The sequence below is a fragment of the Passer domesticus genome, chromosome 8 (assembly GCF_036417665.1).
Source record: "Passer domesticus isolate bPasDom1 chromosome 8, bPasDom1.hap1, whole genome shotgun sequence".
NCBI lineage: Eukaryota > Metazoa > Chordata > Aves > Passeriformes > Passeridae > Passer > Passer domesticus.
Window position 1 is genome coordinate 35,915,276 of NC_087481.1, and position 20,319 is coordinate 35,935,594.

A 20,319-nucleotide genomic window follows, 5' to 3' on the forward strand; every position below is an offset into this window, starting at 1 on the left:
AAGTAATACAAGCTACCTAAAAGAAATTCAACCTGAAAGAAGAAAAAAATTCCTTGTAGATTAAAAACTTTTGTATGCCTTTTATGCAAGGGAGTAATGAGATTAACATTACACAAAATTGTTTCCATAGTAGTGGGTAATAAATCAAGTCACATCTACTTGATTAAATGATAGCACACATTTTTTACAACGTGATGTAACTGGTCTTTTAGAGGGAAATGCTGAGTCTAATATAATTATTTTAAAGTAATCATTAAAACAGTTGGCAAGTAAATCTGCATTTTCAATATTTTGAGAAGTAGAGCTGTATATTTTTCCTCTGGATTCCTACACATTTGTGTGCTCTCTGACTCCCCCCTGCACCAAGTTCTTGCAGTCTGAAAGCTGCATGACACTCTGTAATCTCAGAGGGAGAACTGTTGTGTGCTAGTAAATAGTTTTAATTACTTAATTGGCTGACCTGCTGCTCTTCAAATATTTATGTGCTGCATACTGGAACTTATTTTCCTGCATCAGGATAGGCTTAGATATGGCTTTATATCCTACAGAGAGCTGCCTTTAATTCATTGTGCTTTCCTTTATGATTGTAATACAATGACATTAAGTGTTATGCACTACCCTTGAATCAAAAATGCCTTAGAGATGACTCTTTTATCGAATTTGGAAGATGATAGAATGCTTCTCTGGCATTCTTCAAATTATTGTTATACATGTGTTTTATGATATTACCAACCTGTTATATTTGTGAGTCTCTCAGGTTGTTTTTGTCCCACTGCCTTTCTCCTTCATCTTTTATGCTGTAATCTTTAAAACCTTCTGAAAAATAATAAATCTATTTATAAAAATGTATATGCAAATAAATACTATTTGAGGCTCCCCAGTGAGGATTGCCAATGTTCCCATAAAATATTGATAAGTTGCTCTTTTACGTATAAAGAAAACTCAAATGCTTAAGTCCATACCTCTTATGTGAAAATGGATGATTTGAGTCAAACGAAGTACTCAAATTCCTGCCAGCAAGTTTTTGAGGTGAAAACCTGTTCTTTCAGCTAAGGAAATGAATGGTTAATTCCTTTTATGTAAGGACCAAAATTCCTGTTTTGGAGTAGCTATAGTACTTTGTGCTTTGTCCTTTAAGCTGGGCATTGTCTTTCCTAATCCATGGATTCTTTGTGATTTTTGGGCAATAGAAATGTGATTTTGAACATGAATTTCAGTCAGAGGTAGTAGCTGCATTGCTACTCTGTATTTCACAGAAGAGGGGAAGAATTTCCTTCTGCAGTTCAGTCTAGACATCTCCTTCTCTTGGATACCTCTGATAGCACGAGTGAGGGAGGGTTGGGAAGTTAATGCAGGGAATGAAAACATCCTGTTTGCTGGTAGGTACAAACCTCCCTTCTGTGGTTGAGCAGGATGGAGAAAAACACAACTGAGAAGATACTGTGAATTATCACTGCACTGACAAAGCAGTTTGATCCTTATTTTGTGAATGATGCTTGAGTATATCTTTTGGTGAAATAAACTTTCTACTTCTGGAACTTTTTAATGACTTAATTGATTATTCCTGGCAGTGAGTAGTTATTTCATTATTTTTCTTACTGCTGGATCTATCACATAGTTATTTTGTGAAAACTATGCTTATCATCTAGCTACTGTAGATCAGAAAATATTTACTAGTCATACTTCTCTTAAAATTAGGAAAAATTAAATATATTTCTTTTTCTTTCATTCTTTCATGGCAGTAAAAAAAAGTGCCAAGAGGTAATGACTGAAAATCTTGGAATTGCATATTACTTAATGCTAACAACAACAACAAAATTACAAGCAATCAACTAGAGTACTTCCTGTAATCAAGATAAACAAGTTAGGCAATTTCCTCACTGTTTCTTACTTCTTTCTCATTTTTGAGACTGTTTTCTCCCATTTGTGAAGCTTTTTCAGACTTTTGGATAAATACTGAAAGCATTTTGTCATCTGTGACAGATATTTCTCGCTCAATAGGATATAGGTAATTCAGCAGTTTTCATTTCATGACAATGTCTTTATAATTTTTTTTTTTCATTTCTATGCTTACTTTGATTTCCCTTCTATTAGGTGGGAGGAAACAAAAGAGGAGGATAACAGAAAATGCATTCACCTTTTTGTCCTCTGTGCTTTTCTGTTAAGGAACCCTTGTCTGTATTTTTAATAACTCAGTCCCATCTGAAGTTGCTTTATATATTTTCCCAAGTTTAGTTTGTATCATATTTAAGGCTAAATTACACAAAAGAGCTTTTAAAAACATATTTTGAAAGAATGACCTCTATATAAGGCTTGAACCACAAAAAATACACTTAAAGACTAATGCCTTATGTGGTAATTGTCTAATTCACTCAATGGACATATTTCTGTGGTGTGCAGGGACCAAAGAATAATGAAAAGTGTCATTTCATTTAAATTCAGTGCCCCCATCAATAAAGTGTAATGCTTGTTTGCCCTCTTGCCTGCTACTTGGTAATTGAAAGGGCCTTCAGAGACTATTTTAATATGATAATAATTTGGTCTTAGTAGAGAAAATTAATAAGAAATGCTCTGTTAACTACAAAAAAAGGAAAATAAATTTAAATTTAGGCATTAGTTTGTCATTTTGTGAAATATTTTCAATGAATAATTTTAAGCTGTACATCATTGACTTATCCTATTTTTTTGTTTACTTATGTATTGCAGACAGTAAGTTCACTTGTTATAGTCTTAGGACAAGTTCAGAGGTAATTTATTTCTAACAATGTGGCCTGATACACAAGCAGAAGCTACAAAAGCAAACTTAGTTCTATTTTTATCAGTATATTTCCATGAAATTTTTCACCCAAACTTCTTAACTTACAGTGAAAGCTTACATAACTATTGATATAAACTCCTGCTAAATTGAACCAATCATGTTTTTGAAAAGCACTGTTGGTCTGTTTGAAAAAAAAAGTTGGAGTGACTTTGTCCTTCTTCATTTCCCTATGTTGTCCTGAGTTCTTAATTGCTTCTCTTTTACACATCTGTCTTAATGTTTAATTGTCTTATAGAACTAACCTAACACTTTTTACCAGTAGGTTTTTAGTGTGTCTTACTTTGTGATTTCACATCTTTATGCCTGCATTGTCTGTCTTTGTGAATTATCAAGATACTTAAAATCCTACATGTATTTATCTTTAAGATCCCTATGGAACAGAAACTGTTGCTCTTGTTTTATAGCTACAGGGTGAAGACATCAAGGGGTTAGACAATGTGGCTCAGGGCATTCGAAATTTGATAACAGAACAGGGACATCCAGCATGCCTCTGAATTCTTAGGCAGCTATGGAAATCTGCCAGACAATTTTTCAGTTATTTGGAATACTGTTTCACATCAATGAAAGTGTTACATTATAACATTTCCTTTAATGTGTAGAAATTTTTAATCTTTGAAGTGCATGTTTTTATACTTTCTTCAGATTTCAGATAATGTAGGTGTCTGCTGTTTCATATTCTGAAGTGAGAACCATACTCAGGAACCCTTCATTTGACAGACTGGTGTACTATTTGTGGAATCATGGGTGGAACACTATATTTTACTAGTCTAGTTTCTCTTGTCTCTCAGGTCAAGGTTTTAGAATTAATTCCTCTACTGCAGCAATTTTTGTCAGTCAAAGCAATGATGTGAGAAGGGAAATTTATACAAGCTACCTGTGTCAGAAATATGAAGGTCACAGAACATGAAATCTGTGAGGGTTACTGAAGGTTTGCACAAATGCAGAGAAGCTGGTCACTGCAAGAAGAGGATAAAAGGTTTTCTGGTGATCAGCAGAGAAAGAAAGGTTCTGGTTGTAAGGAAGGACTGGTAAGGCACTTCTCAGAAGTCCCTTGGGAATGCAGAAAACAGTGTATTACATCTCAGTCTTAAACTAATAAGAAATCCTTTGTATTCTATTTTTGACTTATTTTTCTTAATATTCCAAAGTTACAGACCACGATTTTATATGGCTTGTGAATATTTTATGAGAGCAAAATGCTGGGTTATCTCATCAGCCATGTTTTCCACAGATCATTTTGGTTCTTTTATTCAGTGAAAAGAATAATGTTTGTCTGGGTATCAATAATTAATCCTTTGAAACAAGTTGAACCATAGCTACAGTATGATAACTGACGTCAGTGTAAACTAATATGCAAAGAAATGCTGTGGACTGGCCAGTTTAGAAGTACCTCTTACCTCACACTTAGTTAGTTTAGCCTTTGCTTTCTCTTTTCTCCTACAAGTCTGAGTTACAAGAGGTTTGAAAGTCTCCATAAAACTGTTCATTTCTCACATTGCCATTTGTTTTCTTTATTAATGTTCCAGTGAAAACTTGTGTCTCCTAAACTGCACTAGAACAGGTGAACAGCTGCAGGGTGTTTGGTTTTGTTTTTGTTGGGTTTTTTTTTTTTTGTGTTTTGCTGGTTGGTTTTTTTTGTTGTTTTGTTTTTTGTTTTTTTTTTTTTAATTTTTGTGGGGGGAGGGGGTTTGTTTTTATTTTTTTCTTGTTTTTAGCACTGGATGAACTGGTACTTAGTAACTGTTAAGATGGAGACAATGGATGGTAACTTAATCTGACAGAAGGTGTCTGCCGTGGCAATATATTCAGTAGGTACCTGAAGTCTTAAGATTCACTGTACATTGCCCAGCTTCAGAGAATGCAGCATAATATTGTGGTTTTAGATAAATGTAAGACCCCTATTTGGAGATGTCAAAGTGCTGAGTGAATGTGTTGAAGCACTTGAAATTAAATTGTTGATAGAAGTCTAATAATTTTAAACAGTGTTTTAGACATTTGCCCAAGAGAAAGGAAAAATAGTCCCTTGCAAAATTATTTCTCTTCACATAGCACCTCTTGGTGGCTTTGGGGAAACAGGTGAATGAAAAGGAAAGAAACGTAAATACAGATTCCTAATTTGTATGAATGGCCATTATCATAGTGTTGTTGATGTGATAGAAAACATTTCATAAAATGCCAGGCTCTAGGAATGCAATGCTGTTAATTGGAGGGCAGTTAACAGAGATCAAGTTCCTATTTGCTGGCATTATTGTCTAAGCAGCCTGTTCCTAACTGGTCCAAATGATATTTTCTTACTGTATTATTACTGCATACTTTAAACTAGGAGCAGCTGCCATTCTGACAGGCCCTTTCTCATCTCATGTTATCTAAGGTGGAAGTCAAAGGCCAATACTGTGTTTGCCTCATTGGTGTTACTGTTTTCAAACATCTGCTTAGACTGTGCATACTACTTTCTCTTGAGTGATGTGGGCATGACTCAATGCTCTGTATCTCATTACAGGTGATACTTAATGATTTTTGTGTGATATTCAGCTAGTTAGATGTTAGATAAAAGAGATTACCAAATCCTTTTTTTTTTCTTTCATCACACTTCAACCCAGGTATTTTCCCTCACATTGACTCCCGGTTTCATATGTTTTAAAACATATTTTAGCAAGTTTTTTCAGTACCATACATCAGAGACTACTTTCCATGTTGTGTTCATGTTGTCCTGTGGTTTTTTAGGGCTTTAAAAAAAGACAGATTATTCTTAGATGATGTTTTAAGGCTTCATAATGATTTTCTGATTTTATTTTGTGCTGTCCTGAGTTGGATGAGGTGTCTATGCAGTGGTTCTACATTTGTATAGGTATTCTAGAGGTGAAATTGAACAGGCAGGACTATGTTTCTAAAACTGTTAACTGTTTTTGTGTGAATTTTGCCTTTTTGAGTTCTTCCTTAAGGTGACTGTCTTTAAGAATCCCAGAATTTATGTAATCTAAATCAATATTTATTGCTGAAAATAGAAGACAAACCATTGAATTTTCTGGTCCAGGTCTGTGTCAAACCATTGGTAGAACACTGAGTACTGATTCCTGTACACACCTCATCATGCTATTTTCCATTTAGTCATTAAGTTCAGGAAATATGTATTTCACAATATACTGCTTCTCACTTAATCTACCTGCATGTTTCTGCCATCAAGTAATTAAAATAATGAGAACTGGTAAGAAGAGTGGGTAAAGATCCCTTACTTGTAATATTGAACTTGTAAATAATTAAGCAACTATTGTCACTGTCAGGTTATTATTTTAAGCACCTTTTTCAGGTGTTGGTTACTCAATGCTTGAGATGAAGAAATAGCAATGAAACAAGACTATACACTTAATAACAGGACTGAATTTTGTGTTCAGTGTGAAAAAAAGCAGCCTTTAAACCTCCATTAGTGATCACTGCACAACTGCATAGTAACTCAGGGATAAACTTTTCCTAATACTCAACTGCCAATTAGGTAAGATAAAAAGCTAGCTGTGTAGATGAAAAATATAAAATATCCCAACTGAATACAAATATTATATAACAGCAACTAATCTGCATGTTAATTATAGCTACAATAATGGCAGGAGCTAGGCTGATCATGAGAGTCTGTTCCAAATCATACTTGGCAGGGGATGATTGTTTTACATAAACTTTAATTAAGAAATAATATGGGTGGGAGATTTTAATGGAGGTGAAATAAGTAGTATAAATACAGAAATGTAGCCATTCAAATGTAATAAAGACTTTAATACCTTTAGAAGAATCAAATACTGAATAGGTTTGTCATGTTTTACTGCTCTATTCTATTGGCAACCAAAAGTCAATACATCAAAAGAACTGTAGGTTATGAAAACCTTTTCAAAATGTAAAAGCTACCTTTCTCCTTCAATTAAGTAAATTGCCTACTATTTTATTGAGTGCTAGGAAATGTTAAGTTATTTTATATCTTATGAACAATCACATCTATTGACAAGAAGACTGGGGGTAAGGAACATATATACAATAAAGAATTTTCTAACCTTAATACAAGTTCAATAAAATTGACTTTTTTTATTCAGCTTTTTGTTTAGTGATCTGTAGTTCTGTAACTTTCTATGGCAAGGTCTGTAGTTGTGAGTGTTTTTAGCAAGGTGTGCATCTGTGCACTTTTAAACAAGGGCTGCTGTGTGAAAAGATGAAAAAAGAGTGTGGCTTCATCCTGACTCTGCCAGTGACTTCTCTAGTGACTGAGTTAGGCTCCTAATCATCACCTCAGTTTCTTATCTGAGAGGAAGAGATAATTATACTTCCTTTACTATGAAAACCACATTAATTAATTCAATATAAACTTGCGCGGAGTATGAAAGCTCACTGTGCAATACAGAGGAGGACCATGAAGCAGAATCTGGTGTGAAGCTTAGAGTTCTGAAAGACAAGCTGTAGCAGTTACAAAAGGCAGAGAAACTGGTGGCAAGAGGGAAAGAAAGGGCATGTGTAATGGTTTAAGCAGTCTGTAGCTGTCAGGGCTGTGGGGCTCCCGTGGGCCGGGGCCCTGCCCAGCGCCCTGGCTGGGTGGTGGGACAAGGCCCTGGCCTGGAGCCTCCTCAGGGCCAGCCTGGGACAGCAGCCTGGGGCTCGGGCAGGGAGAACTGGCTGTGGGCTCACCAAGGCTGGAAAGGACAGCGCTGTGGGAGCCCTGGATGGGGCTGACATGCTGTCCTGGGCCACGGAGTGCGTCTGAGTCAGGGGAGACTCTGGGGACAGCACCTAGGACCTCTGAGGCCTTGAAAATATGCCTAGGTTGCCTAAGCTTGAATATTCTTTGGAGTGTAGAGCCTAATTTTCTCTTTCCTGGTTTATAATCACAACCTTGAATGGTGGTGAAGGCATTTCTTCGGATCTGATCTCTATGGCTTTGGGTCAGCAGTTGGCTCCACGCTAACATTGCTCTGCTAGGACGCCTCATTCCATGTTGTACACTGCTGTCCTCTGCAGTGAGCTCATTCCTGTAGGTTGTGCTCCATGCGTGCGTGTGCGGCACAGGATACATCTTTCAACGCCGAGTGCAAAACATCTGATTCACTGTGTCCAAATTTGTCAGTGAATGAGGTCCAGTTATGCAAATACAAAGTAATTTTAAACTTCTGTTGCGTTATTTGCTTGGGAAGTGTTCTGAATTACTGTTGTAACTCTGAATAATTTGTTGTTATCAATATAGTAACATCACACTTTGCCATAATCACTAGTAAGAACACTGAGCCTGCTTTCTGGGAGGGAAACTAACAGAGAAAAAAGAATCTGATTAGCTAATTAAGTTGCAATGTTGAGCTTCTCTGAAAACAAATGTTGGTCTTCACGTTACCTTTTTAGCTTTGTTCTACTGTTCTTTGCTGGCAGATTCAATGAAATTGCTTTATCAGGTCAGTTTTACTCTTAGGAAGTGCCTGTACCCTTATGTCCAGCTGTGTAGTCGAGGCCATCTCACAGCTGTGGGTCTTGACCATCACTGGATAGTATTTCTACTGTAATAATTATCACATAACCAGCATCAAGCATCTTTGCTTGTATAAAAGATATTCCAAAGGGGATTAATGGCAATTCATTTCCTGCTTAATGGCCTACAGACAAGTAATCTATAAGCAAGATCTTTCAGATGTTGGTCTGTGCAGAGTGCTTGGAACACTAATGCAGACCTAGTGCTCAGGACTTCAGCACGGAATATTGCTGCCTCTCCTGTTTTTGTTTAGCATAGCTTGTCAAGTATTCAGGAAGTCATTAGTATTATGCTGTCACCAAAGGCATGCTCATGGCACAGTGATACTTTGCATGCAGTATGATTTAAACACTGTATAATCCTCGCTGGCTTTTCCTGTCGTTTCCCTTGATGTTTGTGCAGCACCCATGACTGTAGCACATTGCAGGCAGTTATGGAGCACAACATCCTTGCTGCAGCATCCATGGGAGACTGATATGAATTCCAGTGCGTGTTACTCATCAGTGAGCTTGGTGCAGCCGAGGATCCTCTAATTTCTAGCTCTTCTTTCTGTGAGAACCACTTAGTGACAGAGTAATTCCTGTGATATATTAAACACTTTCATTGAAACACAGGTTCACTGATAGCATGGCAGCTCCCTGCAGATTCTTTATGATGGATTTTGTTCCCTCTCACACTTGATAATTGCTGTCTTGTTACATCATGCTTCTCAGTGAAGGTTTACTCAGATAATTAATTCTAGTGATGGGAAATTAAAATTGTACATAAATTATGTTCACACCTAGTATGCATTATTTTGAACTGAAACATCAAGAGGTCTTTCAGTGTATGTCTGACAAATTCATTTGTATGTAACTCAGTAATTGCATACAGAGCTGTTGTCAATTATGTTGCTTGTAATGAAGAAACTTATTGTATATTAGTGCTAAGTATATGTTTTGAAGATGTAATGCCAAGGAGACTATTATTATCTAGTTGGTACCTTATAGAATATTTCTATTTCTCTTATTTCTAAAGATGTGGCCAAGTAGGTTCTTAGTTTCACCTAGCAGGGATCCAGGAAGACAGAGTTTCTGGGTTTTATTACTATTCTTTGCCTTAGTTATATACTGACTTTGACTGTCAAATTGCTAAACATTAACCAACCCAAATACTTACTTTGCAGGAGGCCCAGAAGATCAATGGTGGTGGAGATACACAGGCAGATGGAGCCTGCAAACCAACAGATGAAAAAGAGGAGAATGTGGCAGCAGAAGTGGGATGGATGACGTCTGTGAAGGATTGGGCAGGAGTCATGATATCTGCCCAGACATTAACTGGCAGAGTACTTGTAAGTTTTCTGTGATTTTCTATGTTTTTATTTTAAAGAACGTTTTTAGGAAGCACTGTGTCCCAGCATTAGTGGAGGATTGATTTGTTGCATCAGCACTGAGTCAGCCCCAATTTTCTCTGCAAAATAGCAGACTAATTCCCACTGCAAGAGACAAGCAGAGATAGCAAGTAACAAAAATGACTGCCAGTCCACTCTCCAGCCTATTTCACTACTTTGCCCTATGATTCTGAACTACCAGCAGTGAATATGTTAATCTCATATTAGGTGTTAAAACTATAGACCTGTTTTTTTCTGAAAGTAAAATTGTGTTTGGAAGAACAGAAGCAAACTTGGAAATTAAGCCCAGTGTTACAAATAGAGGAGTGGTTAGAATTGTAAAGCAAAGACAAGATTGAAATGCCTATGCAGTGAGATTTGTGATATATTTCATAGACTAATAATGATTTTATACTCTCTTCATATTTTTCTTTAATAGTGTAGAAATCCTTCAAACCTGTGAACAGTTACATACCAAATGGAGACAGATGATGATAATATGTGGTTTAAATGGAAAAAAACTTATTAGTTTTTCACTGTATTTAAACATAATTGCTTTAGACCATTGTCAAATACTAAAATGCAATGGTTTTCTGTGGAGTTTATTGCAGGAAAAAGTGTCTCCTATGTAATTTGGATTAGTTTTCTTTTTAGAATGCACATATAAACTAGAAGGTAAAGTGATTTAAATCCCATTTAAAACTTCAGAGAATCCCAATGAGACTTTAACTAGTTTGGGTTGAACTGAAAAAGGATTTGTGTCCTTGTTTGTTTACTTTGGTTAAGAAATATTTGATGGTGAATCAGTTTTGGGCTACAGAGCAATTATTTGGATGGAGGAGGAAATGGAGGGAAAGAGATTGCGCTTTTTAGTCAAGTCTTCTGCAGCAAAAAGTAGAGGGGATTTAATTGCCACTGTATTGTTTGATTCTGCAAGAAGAATATTTTGATTATTTTTCCTAAAAATACCATTCTTCACTCTTATTTATGTTAGTTGCTGACTCATATCAATAGCTGGAAAACGTGTTCCCTTGCTGCCATATTTACAGTTTTTAGTCATGGTCTTCTAAAAAATGGCATTTTGCATGTTTCCTGACATCTTCAGCACTAAAAATGAAAAAAAAAAATTGAAGTCATGCTTCTAGTTCCAATTTAATTATCAAGGCTAGAAATCCATCAAAGCCAGAGTCCTCTGCAGTCAGAAGTTGCCCTGTGTTGATTTTACTGGGCTTTATGTTAACACAGATACAAACCAAGAACTGGGACCAAAACCTAATATACATAATATAAAATACATTTTACTTCAGTGTAGTGGGAGAACTTACTCAACACTGTTTGAGGACTTCATTTATTTCTTTGGGGTATTTTTTAGTGTTTCCCTTTGCATTTTATAAGGGACCAGCTGGCCAATGTCATTGGGTTAGGTTATTTCTGAGTATATTAATGTTCTTGTCAAGGTATAGCAGCACATATTGTGCACATCTGGGTTTATCAATATGCCTAACCATCTGAGAAATAAGAAGCCATGCATGGAACCTCTTTGGTAATTTTGGTCAGTTTAGGAAACAAGGTGCATTTTTTTAATATAGCATTTACCAAATTCAGTGACATGTCTGATCTAGCTTTTATTTCTTCCCTAGTAACCTTACAAAACAGCTTTCTAATTTATCGTATTAGTTTGTCCAGGTGCTTTGTGAATATTGAAACAAATATTTAAATAGTGGGTGCTTCCATAATTACCTATTTAATTTTTAAACTTTATGGCTATCTACAGGTGAAGAAAATAAAGGCCAACAGTATGGAAAATACAAGACAACATACGTGTCTAAAGGTTATAGGTTTGTAGTGTAGTACAAGATTGGACCTGTACTTTGGTATTGGATCATTTGTACAATTCTCTAGTGAAATAAAATATTTCTATTTATACAACAGATGCAGACTTGAAGGCATAGTCAACATTATAGCCATATAGAACTACTTGAAAACTTTTAAGTCAGAAAATACTTTTTTCCAACTTAACTTACAAAATCATGTGTTTCATACCAGCTGCTGGAAAGTAAGGGATGTAACTTATTATTCATAATCTGGGTCATTGGAGACAATTAATGAAATTATTCAATCCAGTCAGTGACGAATACTGAAATCATTGATAGAGATGACTCTCCTCCACACTAGTTTTCTTAAAAATATTTAATTAATTGGTGGTTGTGAGGGAAAGAAGGGTTTTGTACCTGATATGAATGTTGAAAAAACCTAGCCGTATTTGTCATCTCCTCTTCTCCCATTCCATTCATTAGATGGAGAATTATGTTTAAAGAATAAACAAAGAGGAGAAATTAGAACCTTGTTGTTGTTGGGAGCATCGTGAGAAACAAGAATGGGAGACTTAAAATAGTTAAACTATTGAATTTTCAAAGCATTTCACTGTCACTTGCATATCAGTATGTCAAGTGAGTGTTTCCTAGCCTGTAATTCATGTCTGTAGAAGATGCAAAAGTGCCATGTGCATGAGATTGTACCAATACTGAATTGTTTCAGTAGTTTATGTGAATATTGTAATGATAAAGTACTGAAATAGAAATAGCCATATTACTGTTTTAGTAGCTAAATTTTATTCCTGACATTTCATAAGTGGTTTAGGCACAAAGAAATATTCACACTACCCAGTTTCATCTTAAGGGCAGGCTTTGGAGGAAGAGGCTTGTATAAGGCGATGCAGAATGTCCTTCAGTTATAAACTGTTTTTGTGTTTTGAAGTAGTGCAGCTGGCTAAGCATGGTGCCTGTAGTTCTATGGCCAGAAGATCCTTTTTTCCTCTTACTTTATCTTTGAGAAGCACGACTGGAATATAATGTTCTTGGTGCCACAACCTTTGAAAATGTGTCTTTTGCTCTTAAACAATGTAGACGGAAACTTGACGTATGATTTAAAAATGTGTCCACGTTAAATTGTATAAGCACATCATTTAAGAGCATGCTAATTGAACCCATGCACTTTTGTCTGCATTTGATGTTGAGTGGCATAAATGTAAATAACAGTAAAAGGTAAAAATTTACCTAAAATCTGTTCAGGGAAATAGTGATTTACTTTGAAGTGCTGTAAAATGCTGTAGATGCTGGAAGTATCAGATTTCTGAGGTGAGTTTCTCAAAGAAGAATCAGACACATTCATAATTAATCACAAGATGCAGGAAATTAAAAATGTTTATGAACTGATTTTGCTTCCTGAAATTATATCATTTAGGGAAGAAAAAAATATTCCCTTAATTAGACAGTGTGTTTGATATACAGAATAAAGTCATATGTATATTGTTGAATTTGACACACTTCAATCTGTGGAAAGCTTTTGACCCTTGACTGGGCTTCTGAGAAACTATTAAAAAATGGTGAAGGGCCTCACTACTCATTTGGGGAAAAGTGGTGGATCTTTAATTATATAAGTATTTATAGTAAATTTTCCTGGGAAATATATGTAGGTATTTTATATGCTTTTTGGTTTTTTGGTTTTGCTTGCTTATGAGTTTTGAGGGGTTTTTTTCAGTGTTTTTCACAACTAGATTTGTTCTTGCTGCCTTTTTTTTTGTTTTGGGTTTTTTTTGTTTTATTTTTGTTTTGTTTTTGGTTTTTTTGGGTTTTTTGGGGTTTTTTTTGGAGTGAGAGGAGTCATATTTTTTTTAGTGTTGAGGGGGAAAAATCCCCACAGTCTCTTGTGATAAGTAATAGTTTTCTAGCTGCTGAAGTGAAATTTACCAGTACAGAAATTGTGGGGTTTCTCCCTGTTTCCAAAGACAGTGGCCGTTGTCTCATTGCTTTAATGAGAATAGGAGCTCAAAGGATAATTTGGTAGATAAGAAATTGGAGAAGCATGTGTGGTTGGTATACATATACATTTTTTGACAGTGTTCTTGACAGTATCAGCTATTTCACTAGATTTTTCAAAGCAGGAACAGAAACCTTCAGCAAACACAAGTATACAACATCTCAGAATTCAAATATGAAGTTTAATACATTTTCTCCAGCATAAGCAAAGCTCTCATAAATTTCTTTTTTTCTTTCAATTTGGACCCCTCTCATCTTGGAAATGTCCTGTAACCAATCTTCTTGTGATTTTTTTTTTTTCCTAAGCATGTGTAATGTTCTTACGATGCAGTTTATCTGAATAAGACTTAATTTAGAATAAAATATATTAATTGGCTAAAAAATAGGAATTGAATGCATGCTTCAGTGATTTAATCTTTCAAATCCTTTTACAAGTCCACATATGACATTAGTTTTTGCAGCAGTGAAGCACATGCATTCTTTGATAAAATGATTTGTTTTGCTCTGATATTACACTTTTTATTAGGTAGTTATGCAAGGTTTGGTGGGACTTACAGAATACCCTATTCAGGCAAAAATAAATAGTGCCATATGTTCCCTTTAGCTGTGGTCTAGGTTTCTGGACTTAGAGGAGAAAAGGGAAAGTCGTTCTCAGCTTCTGGATCTGACTGTGCACAGGAATCACAAGATGTTCCATGCCCTGGGTGATATGGTGTGGTTTTGTTGGTGGCCCATCCCTCTTGTATTTTTTCCTCCATCCTCTTTTTTGTTTTGTTTTGTTATTTTAGCTCTTGGAGGTGGAAAGAATTACATATGTGTTTTAGAGTATATACTATTACATTTGTATAAAAGTTCCCTTTTCCTCATCTCATTGTGGCCAATAAGAGAAATGACATAAGGATAAAAGAGCTGGGGCATTTGTAAAAAGACAGTGCCCAAACTGCTGAGAATGTACCTTGTGTGTCAGTGTAACTGCACAGATCTGACCATTGCAGGTGTTCAGGGATTATAAACTGCTTGTCAGTGTTGGTACTTACCTACCTGTTTATAGGGAATGGTTTAGATTCTGCTCATCTCTATTGAGAGTAGAACTTCGTCTGTTCAGTTATTTTTAATCTTTCATAGGCCTTGGTGGCACATAAATAAATCCAAGAGATGAGTTCTAGATTGCCTTAATCTGTGACAATGATGGGGGCTATTTCCAGGGTTTCCATAGGAATAGGAACAATGTTCTCCATGTAAGTTCATGAGATAATGATAATGGAATAGAGTAGGAAGTGTTGAGTAAGTCTTGTTCGTTTCTATGGTAACAGCAGCTAGTTTAAGTTCCAGTTATGCATTTTCTGAATATTTATTTATTATTGACAACAGCAAGGGTTTTTTTTTGCAGGCTTTTTTGTTCTGGATTGAAGGGTGGGCTTCTGACCAGAGTCTTGGGAGAAAATTCTTCTATTGCACATATGTTTTTAAAACTGCGCTATTAAATTCTGCATGTAGGTGCTCCATGTAGATGTAGCAGTTCTGATTTTCACTGTACTTTGTATTTTTGGGAAACTGCTGTAATTGCAGTGGATCTTGTAATTAAAGGAATAATGCATACTTTGTGGTGATTCTTAGGGTGTGCTGTGCAGGACCAGGAGTTGGACGCAATGCATCCCTTCAATTCAGCATATTCTATGATTAACATATGCTAATATTAAACTTTCTGTTCTGAGAGGTTGTTCATGAGCTATGTGGCTAATCAAACATAAAGAGTATTTTTTCTACTCAATTTTACCACTTTTAAGTACTGCTATGTGAAGAATGGGTAAGATTAGCATGAAGTACTGATAAAATTATATGTACTGGTAAAATCAAATCAAGGAAAGAATAAACAGTACATTTCATAAAGAAATTACATGAAATACACTCAGATTTAAAACATTGCATTTGAATTTGTAGCTCAGAAGGTGGAAAAATAGAAAATCAGTGTATACATCACATGTGCAGTTTATCTTAATTAATATTCCTTATTTTTATATGCCTCCTCCCTCTAAGCCAGATCTCACTGTAGCCTATTCTTCCTTATTTTCAGTCAGGTTATAGCTGCTGATATGGAAGTTACCCACTTTAAAGTTATCTTCACACTGGGCTCTGTTGCAGTGACTTTTGCGACCTCTAGATAGTTTACCATTCTTGCAGAAACCATTCTAATAATATTTCAAAGCATGGGGCTTTTCTTGCAGTGGGAATAAATATCTTCTGCTAAGATTTTTTGCAAGTATTTTCTGCTAATATTTTTATTATATTTTTGCTAACATTTTTGCGCTTCCTTTCTTATCTAAATTAAGGGATGCATGGCATTCTGTCATTAAAATGAAGAAAAGCAAACACTTCAAAATGTGTTTTGAATGGTGTGATTATTTGGAGAAAGTCAAGAATGTGATTGCTATTCAGATGGCAAAGGTGGTTTAGATACACTTTTGTTATACAGCTCTTCATTGGTGAAAAATTGTTGTAAGACTGTCACTATTGATTTATTGCCATATATGCATGTCAAACATAACTAAGGGAAAGTCTTTGCTACTGTTTTCTTGCATGAATCTAGAATGAAAGTGTGTAAATACAGAAATGTGCCTTGTGGTAATGCTGTCTTCATCCTCATGATTAGTGTGTGGTACAGGGGAAATTTACCTTCCACCTGGCAATAGCCAGGTATTGAACAAAAGATACAAACACAATTTTGCATATTTACAAAGCTCACTGGAGGAGACAGATGGCTTTCCCTAAGGCACTTGTGCTGTTCCCCTGTGGAGGGCTGCTCTGATGATGCAGTTGATAATATTGGGGGTTTTATTTTTTTTCCTTTTTGCTAACTGTATTTGAAAAAATTGTGCTTGTAATCAATACACTGATGTGATAATGCATATTTTTGAAGAAAATTCTGTGTATGTTTTTGTACAGCTCTACCATCAATCATTTGTCTGGGGTAAATGGAAAGAATTACTAAGCTTATGGGTAAAATCTCAATTTTGATGATCAACAAAATTTTCACACAAAATATTGTACATCAAAATCGGTTTCCTTTTCCTTCTTACATACTTTTTTTTTTCTCTTTGAAACTGTTTTTAGGTATTTCTTGAATATTCACAGGTTTCTTGAGGTATGTTCTCAGCACATCCCTCCTGGTGTCAGTAGTTTTATGTGGCTCCTTAAATTTGCTTTGCTTTGGCACAGGAGATTGCTCTCTGCTTTAATTAATGCTTTGTTTTAGTTTCACATGCTGCAGCAGAGACAACTTCAAAGCTTACTACTAAAGCTGCAGGAAGCCCCACTCTTCCTGTCAAGTCTGATGTCTGTATTGGTAAGGTTTGGAAGGCTTGGTCCAATCTGAAGTATTATTTGCCTTTCTGAAAAAGGAGCAGGTAATTTAATGGTAGAAACTAGGATGGAGAAGTTGCCAATCAGAAGTAAAAATCAGGGAATATTGACTGCCTGTTCCGTATGTTTCACCTAGAAGCTGGAAGCTCTCAGAACCTTTCATAAATCCACAGCAAAATGCCATGAGTTTAAGGGAGAAACTCCCTTGTCTGCTTGAATGATCCTGCTCCTCCTTCCTAGTTAGAATCTACATCCTGCAGACACTTCCCTGCAGCTTGGGATAAAGCTAGGAGAAAATATTTTGAGCAGGGAAGATGGGCAAAAAAGATAAAGAGACAGAACTTTTCAGAAGTTTGAAACAGTCCTGGTGGCTCTTTGAGTCTCCTGAAGGCTGCTTCCATTCATCAGGGCTATCTAGGATAGGTGGGTGAAAAGGCAATTTCTGCCGTGTAATGCAGTGTCTTCTTATGAGCTATGGAATTGCTAACTGTGACTGTGAAGAAGGGGTCACAAAACTGACTTAATTGAGGCAGGGTAAATATAGAATGGGAAAGGAAACAATCTGATTCTTCCTCTGTTGCTGATCCAAACTTAAAAAATATTTCAAACACAGTGTACTTGTTACTGCTTAGAATGGGGATACCACTTGGGAACTAAAAGTGAAATGTGGAACCCAATCCTGCCTTTTGTAGACTGCATGCAAACCAAGCCATCCAGTTCTGTCAGATGCCCACAGTCCCCTCATTGAAAAACATGTAACTCCTACAGACTGTTAAAAAAATCAGTTTGTGCCTGTCAGGGGTAAAATCTTGCAAAACTTACTTCAGTAGAGATGAGTAGATTTTAGTGAGCCATCTGATTGTTGTGATATACAAAATTTGATCCTGTCATGAGCCTGCTGTAGAATACTAAGCTCTTGGTTCTTGTCAGCCATTATATTTAATCCTATAACATGTATTCTGAAGGTGTTGAATGTCCCTTGAGAAAGTATAGCGAAGTATCTTGGTAACAAGTACGAGTATATTGTCAGCAGTTTAGTAACAATGCAAAATGTTTGTAATATCCCTGTCAGCTGTTTAATTTTACATTTTTCCCCTATTTGTTCATCTGTTCAAGGGAGAAAGTCTTGTCTTGTGAGTTGGGATGCTTTGTTTTGGATTTTAAAACCAAGCCAGCTCAGATGCTCTAAGGTTGGGCTCAGCTTTAGAGTGTCATTGGGGCAGCTGGCGCTTGATCTGTGTGGGCTGTGAGTGTCATTGGACTGTCTGGACAGTGTTCCATGCTGCCATTTCTTTTCCATGCTACAGTTTAGCATCCATGCATATGTAAACAGAAGCTGCATCAGTCAGTTCTATTGCTGCAGCTGAATCAGAGAGTTCTACATTCTGCTCTAAGAAACTCAGCAGGATATTTTTTGAGAAGTATAGTAGTTTGTTCAGATTTATTTTTTCAAGGCTGCAGGTTTGTGGTTTTTGTTCTCAACCATGGCCAGAGCAATTTCTGTCATTGATGCTTGTGTCTGATTTGCTTCAATGTATGTGATCAAGCTGCACACTGTCAGACAAGGTTTGAAAGCTGTTTTGTGCTATACTTAGAGGATTTTATAAGAATATCACAAATAATGAAATAGATGTGAATTCGAAGTTTTTTCCCCTATTACAAAACAGCAGTATAAGTCATCATGTCATGCTAACAGAAAATTATTGGAGAAACCTGTAGGTATTTTTATATCAATCTAGAAAAATTGTTGTAATAATTTCCCTATAGATTACATTCTCTGATTTGCCTTGTTTTCTCTCATGATAAATATTACAAAGTTCTTTGGGGTAGGTTGGCAGTGAAAAGTAACTGAGAAAATCAAGTCATCGGATGATAGGTTTACAGTTGCTGTTTGGTATTTTTAAGTACAATAGATAATTTTAACTGTCTCTAGGCTGGAAAAGGTTGTCAGCCACTGGCTTAAAACTTTTGGAGGAGTTAGCTGGGCACAAAACTCTTCTCTTGTTGAAGTATCATCTACAGGATTCACAATAGATGTATAGTCCATAGGAGAAACTTTAAATTTCCTAAGCATTTTTGTCACTATTCAAAAATAATAGAAGCAGTGTGAATTCAGTAGCTGCAGCTACTGAATTCAGAATGTGACTGCTGAAGGTTGATGTTTTCTGTTCTCAGATATAACAGTAACTTGCATGACTTTTAACATGCAACTAAACTTTATATTACTCCTTTGTTTCAGTGCAGAATAGGATTCAGATTAATTACCTATGCTTGTAAAAAGCATTGAAATCAGTTTTAAAAAGTAGTGAAATCAGAAATTTATTATTGTTTTTCTCTCCCAGTGCACGTTTTTGGGTCCAAAATACATTTCTGTCCTACATACTTAAATCAGTCTAGTAATATAAAATGCATATGTCTGCTTTATGTAAAGTTTGTATACCTATGCATGAACAATTCTTACTTCCATATCATGCATTTGTAGATTTTATACTCACGTATCAATTTTTTTTTCTCTATACAAGCTCTTTTCCTTAATGTTTTTGTTCTGCACTTCTGCTTTTTTAACAATCTCTTTTGGGTCTGATAGGTGCAGACAGATAAACAATCTGAATTTTTCCTTGCTATTCAGTCCATTAGACTTATTATGTATCCTCTTTTGGAAAAAGCCTTGGGCATCAGCACTAGTTGCTTTTGGTCTCTTTATAGCTGATGACTCTTGATGTGAAAGACCAATTTTTTAATGATGCAGTTCCATTGCATATCCAAATCCACTGTTTTATTTCTACAAATGAAAAGCTTGTCTGTGTGAGATGTTTTATTTTATTTAGAGAATGCATCTTGTAGTGTAAAAAAAAAGTTACATCTGATTTTATAGAAATGAAATTCTAAAACTAGTTGAGTTATTATGAGTTAATTCAATTATATGGAATTACAAGAATAAGTATATGATGAAGCCTGAAAACTTTGTTTGCCACAAAGTAAGCATTGGATTGAGAGAGGCTTGAGCCTTGTCTTACCTGCTGTAGCTAAGGATACTGACATCAGATCCTTGCACATATAATGAAATCTCTACTTGTCTTGTTGATTATTCAAGGAATAGGAATATATGAAAAAGATTAGAAAAATCTTAATTTTTGTTACGCTTTCACAATTAGCATGCTAATTGAAAATAGCTTTATTATCTGCTACTAAGTCTCATTTACAGGTACAGTGATGAGTATATGTGAATCCTGGTTCCCATTTTGTTTAAAGTAAGTTAATATTGCAAAAACTTCTGACTTGAGTATTGGGTTTTAGTGTTATTTAGGTCTTTTATAAGAAGGGCCATTGTTTTTGTCAGGACTACAGAAAGCATAGAAGAAACAGGTTTAAGCTGGGTTTGGTGCAGTTGGGTTTGTTTTTTTGTTTTGGGTTTGTTTCGGTTTTTTGTTATTAAGTGATCTCTTTGCATTAAATTAGGCAT

The 20,319-nt window shown here is 35.7% G+C and overlaps 1 protein-coding gene across 19 annotated transcripts in view; it reads left to right on the forward strand.

Moving 5' to 3' along the window:
* Positions 1 to 20,319, forward strand: part of KCNMA1 (potassium calcium-activated channel subfamily M alpha 1) — a 423,584-nt gene that overhangs the window by 108,547 nt on the left and 294,718 nt on the right. For all 19 annotated transcript variants that reach the window (XM_064430352.1, XM_064430354.1, XM_064430351.1 and 16 more), the window contains exon 2: positions 9,475 to 9,639. In XM_064430352.1, the coding sequence (XP_064286422.1) occupies positions 9,475 to 9,639 (165 nt within the window). The remainder of the gene's footprint in view (positions 1 to 9,474; positions 9,640 to 20,319) is intronic.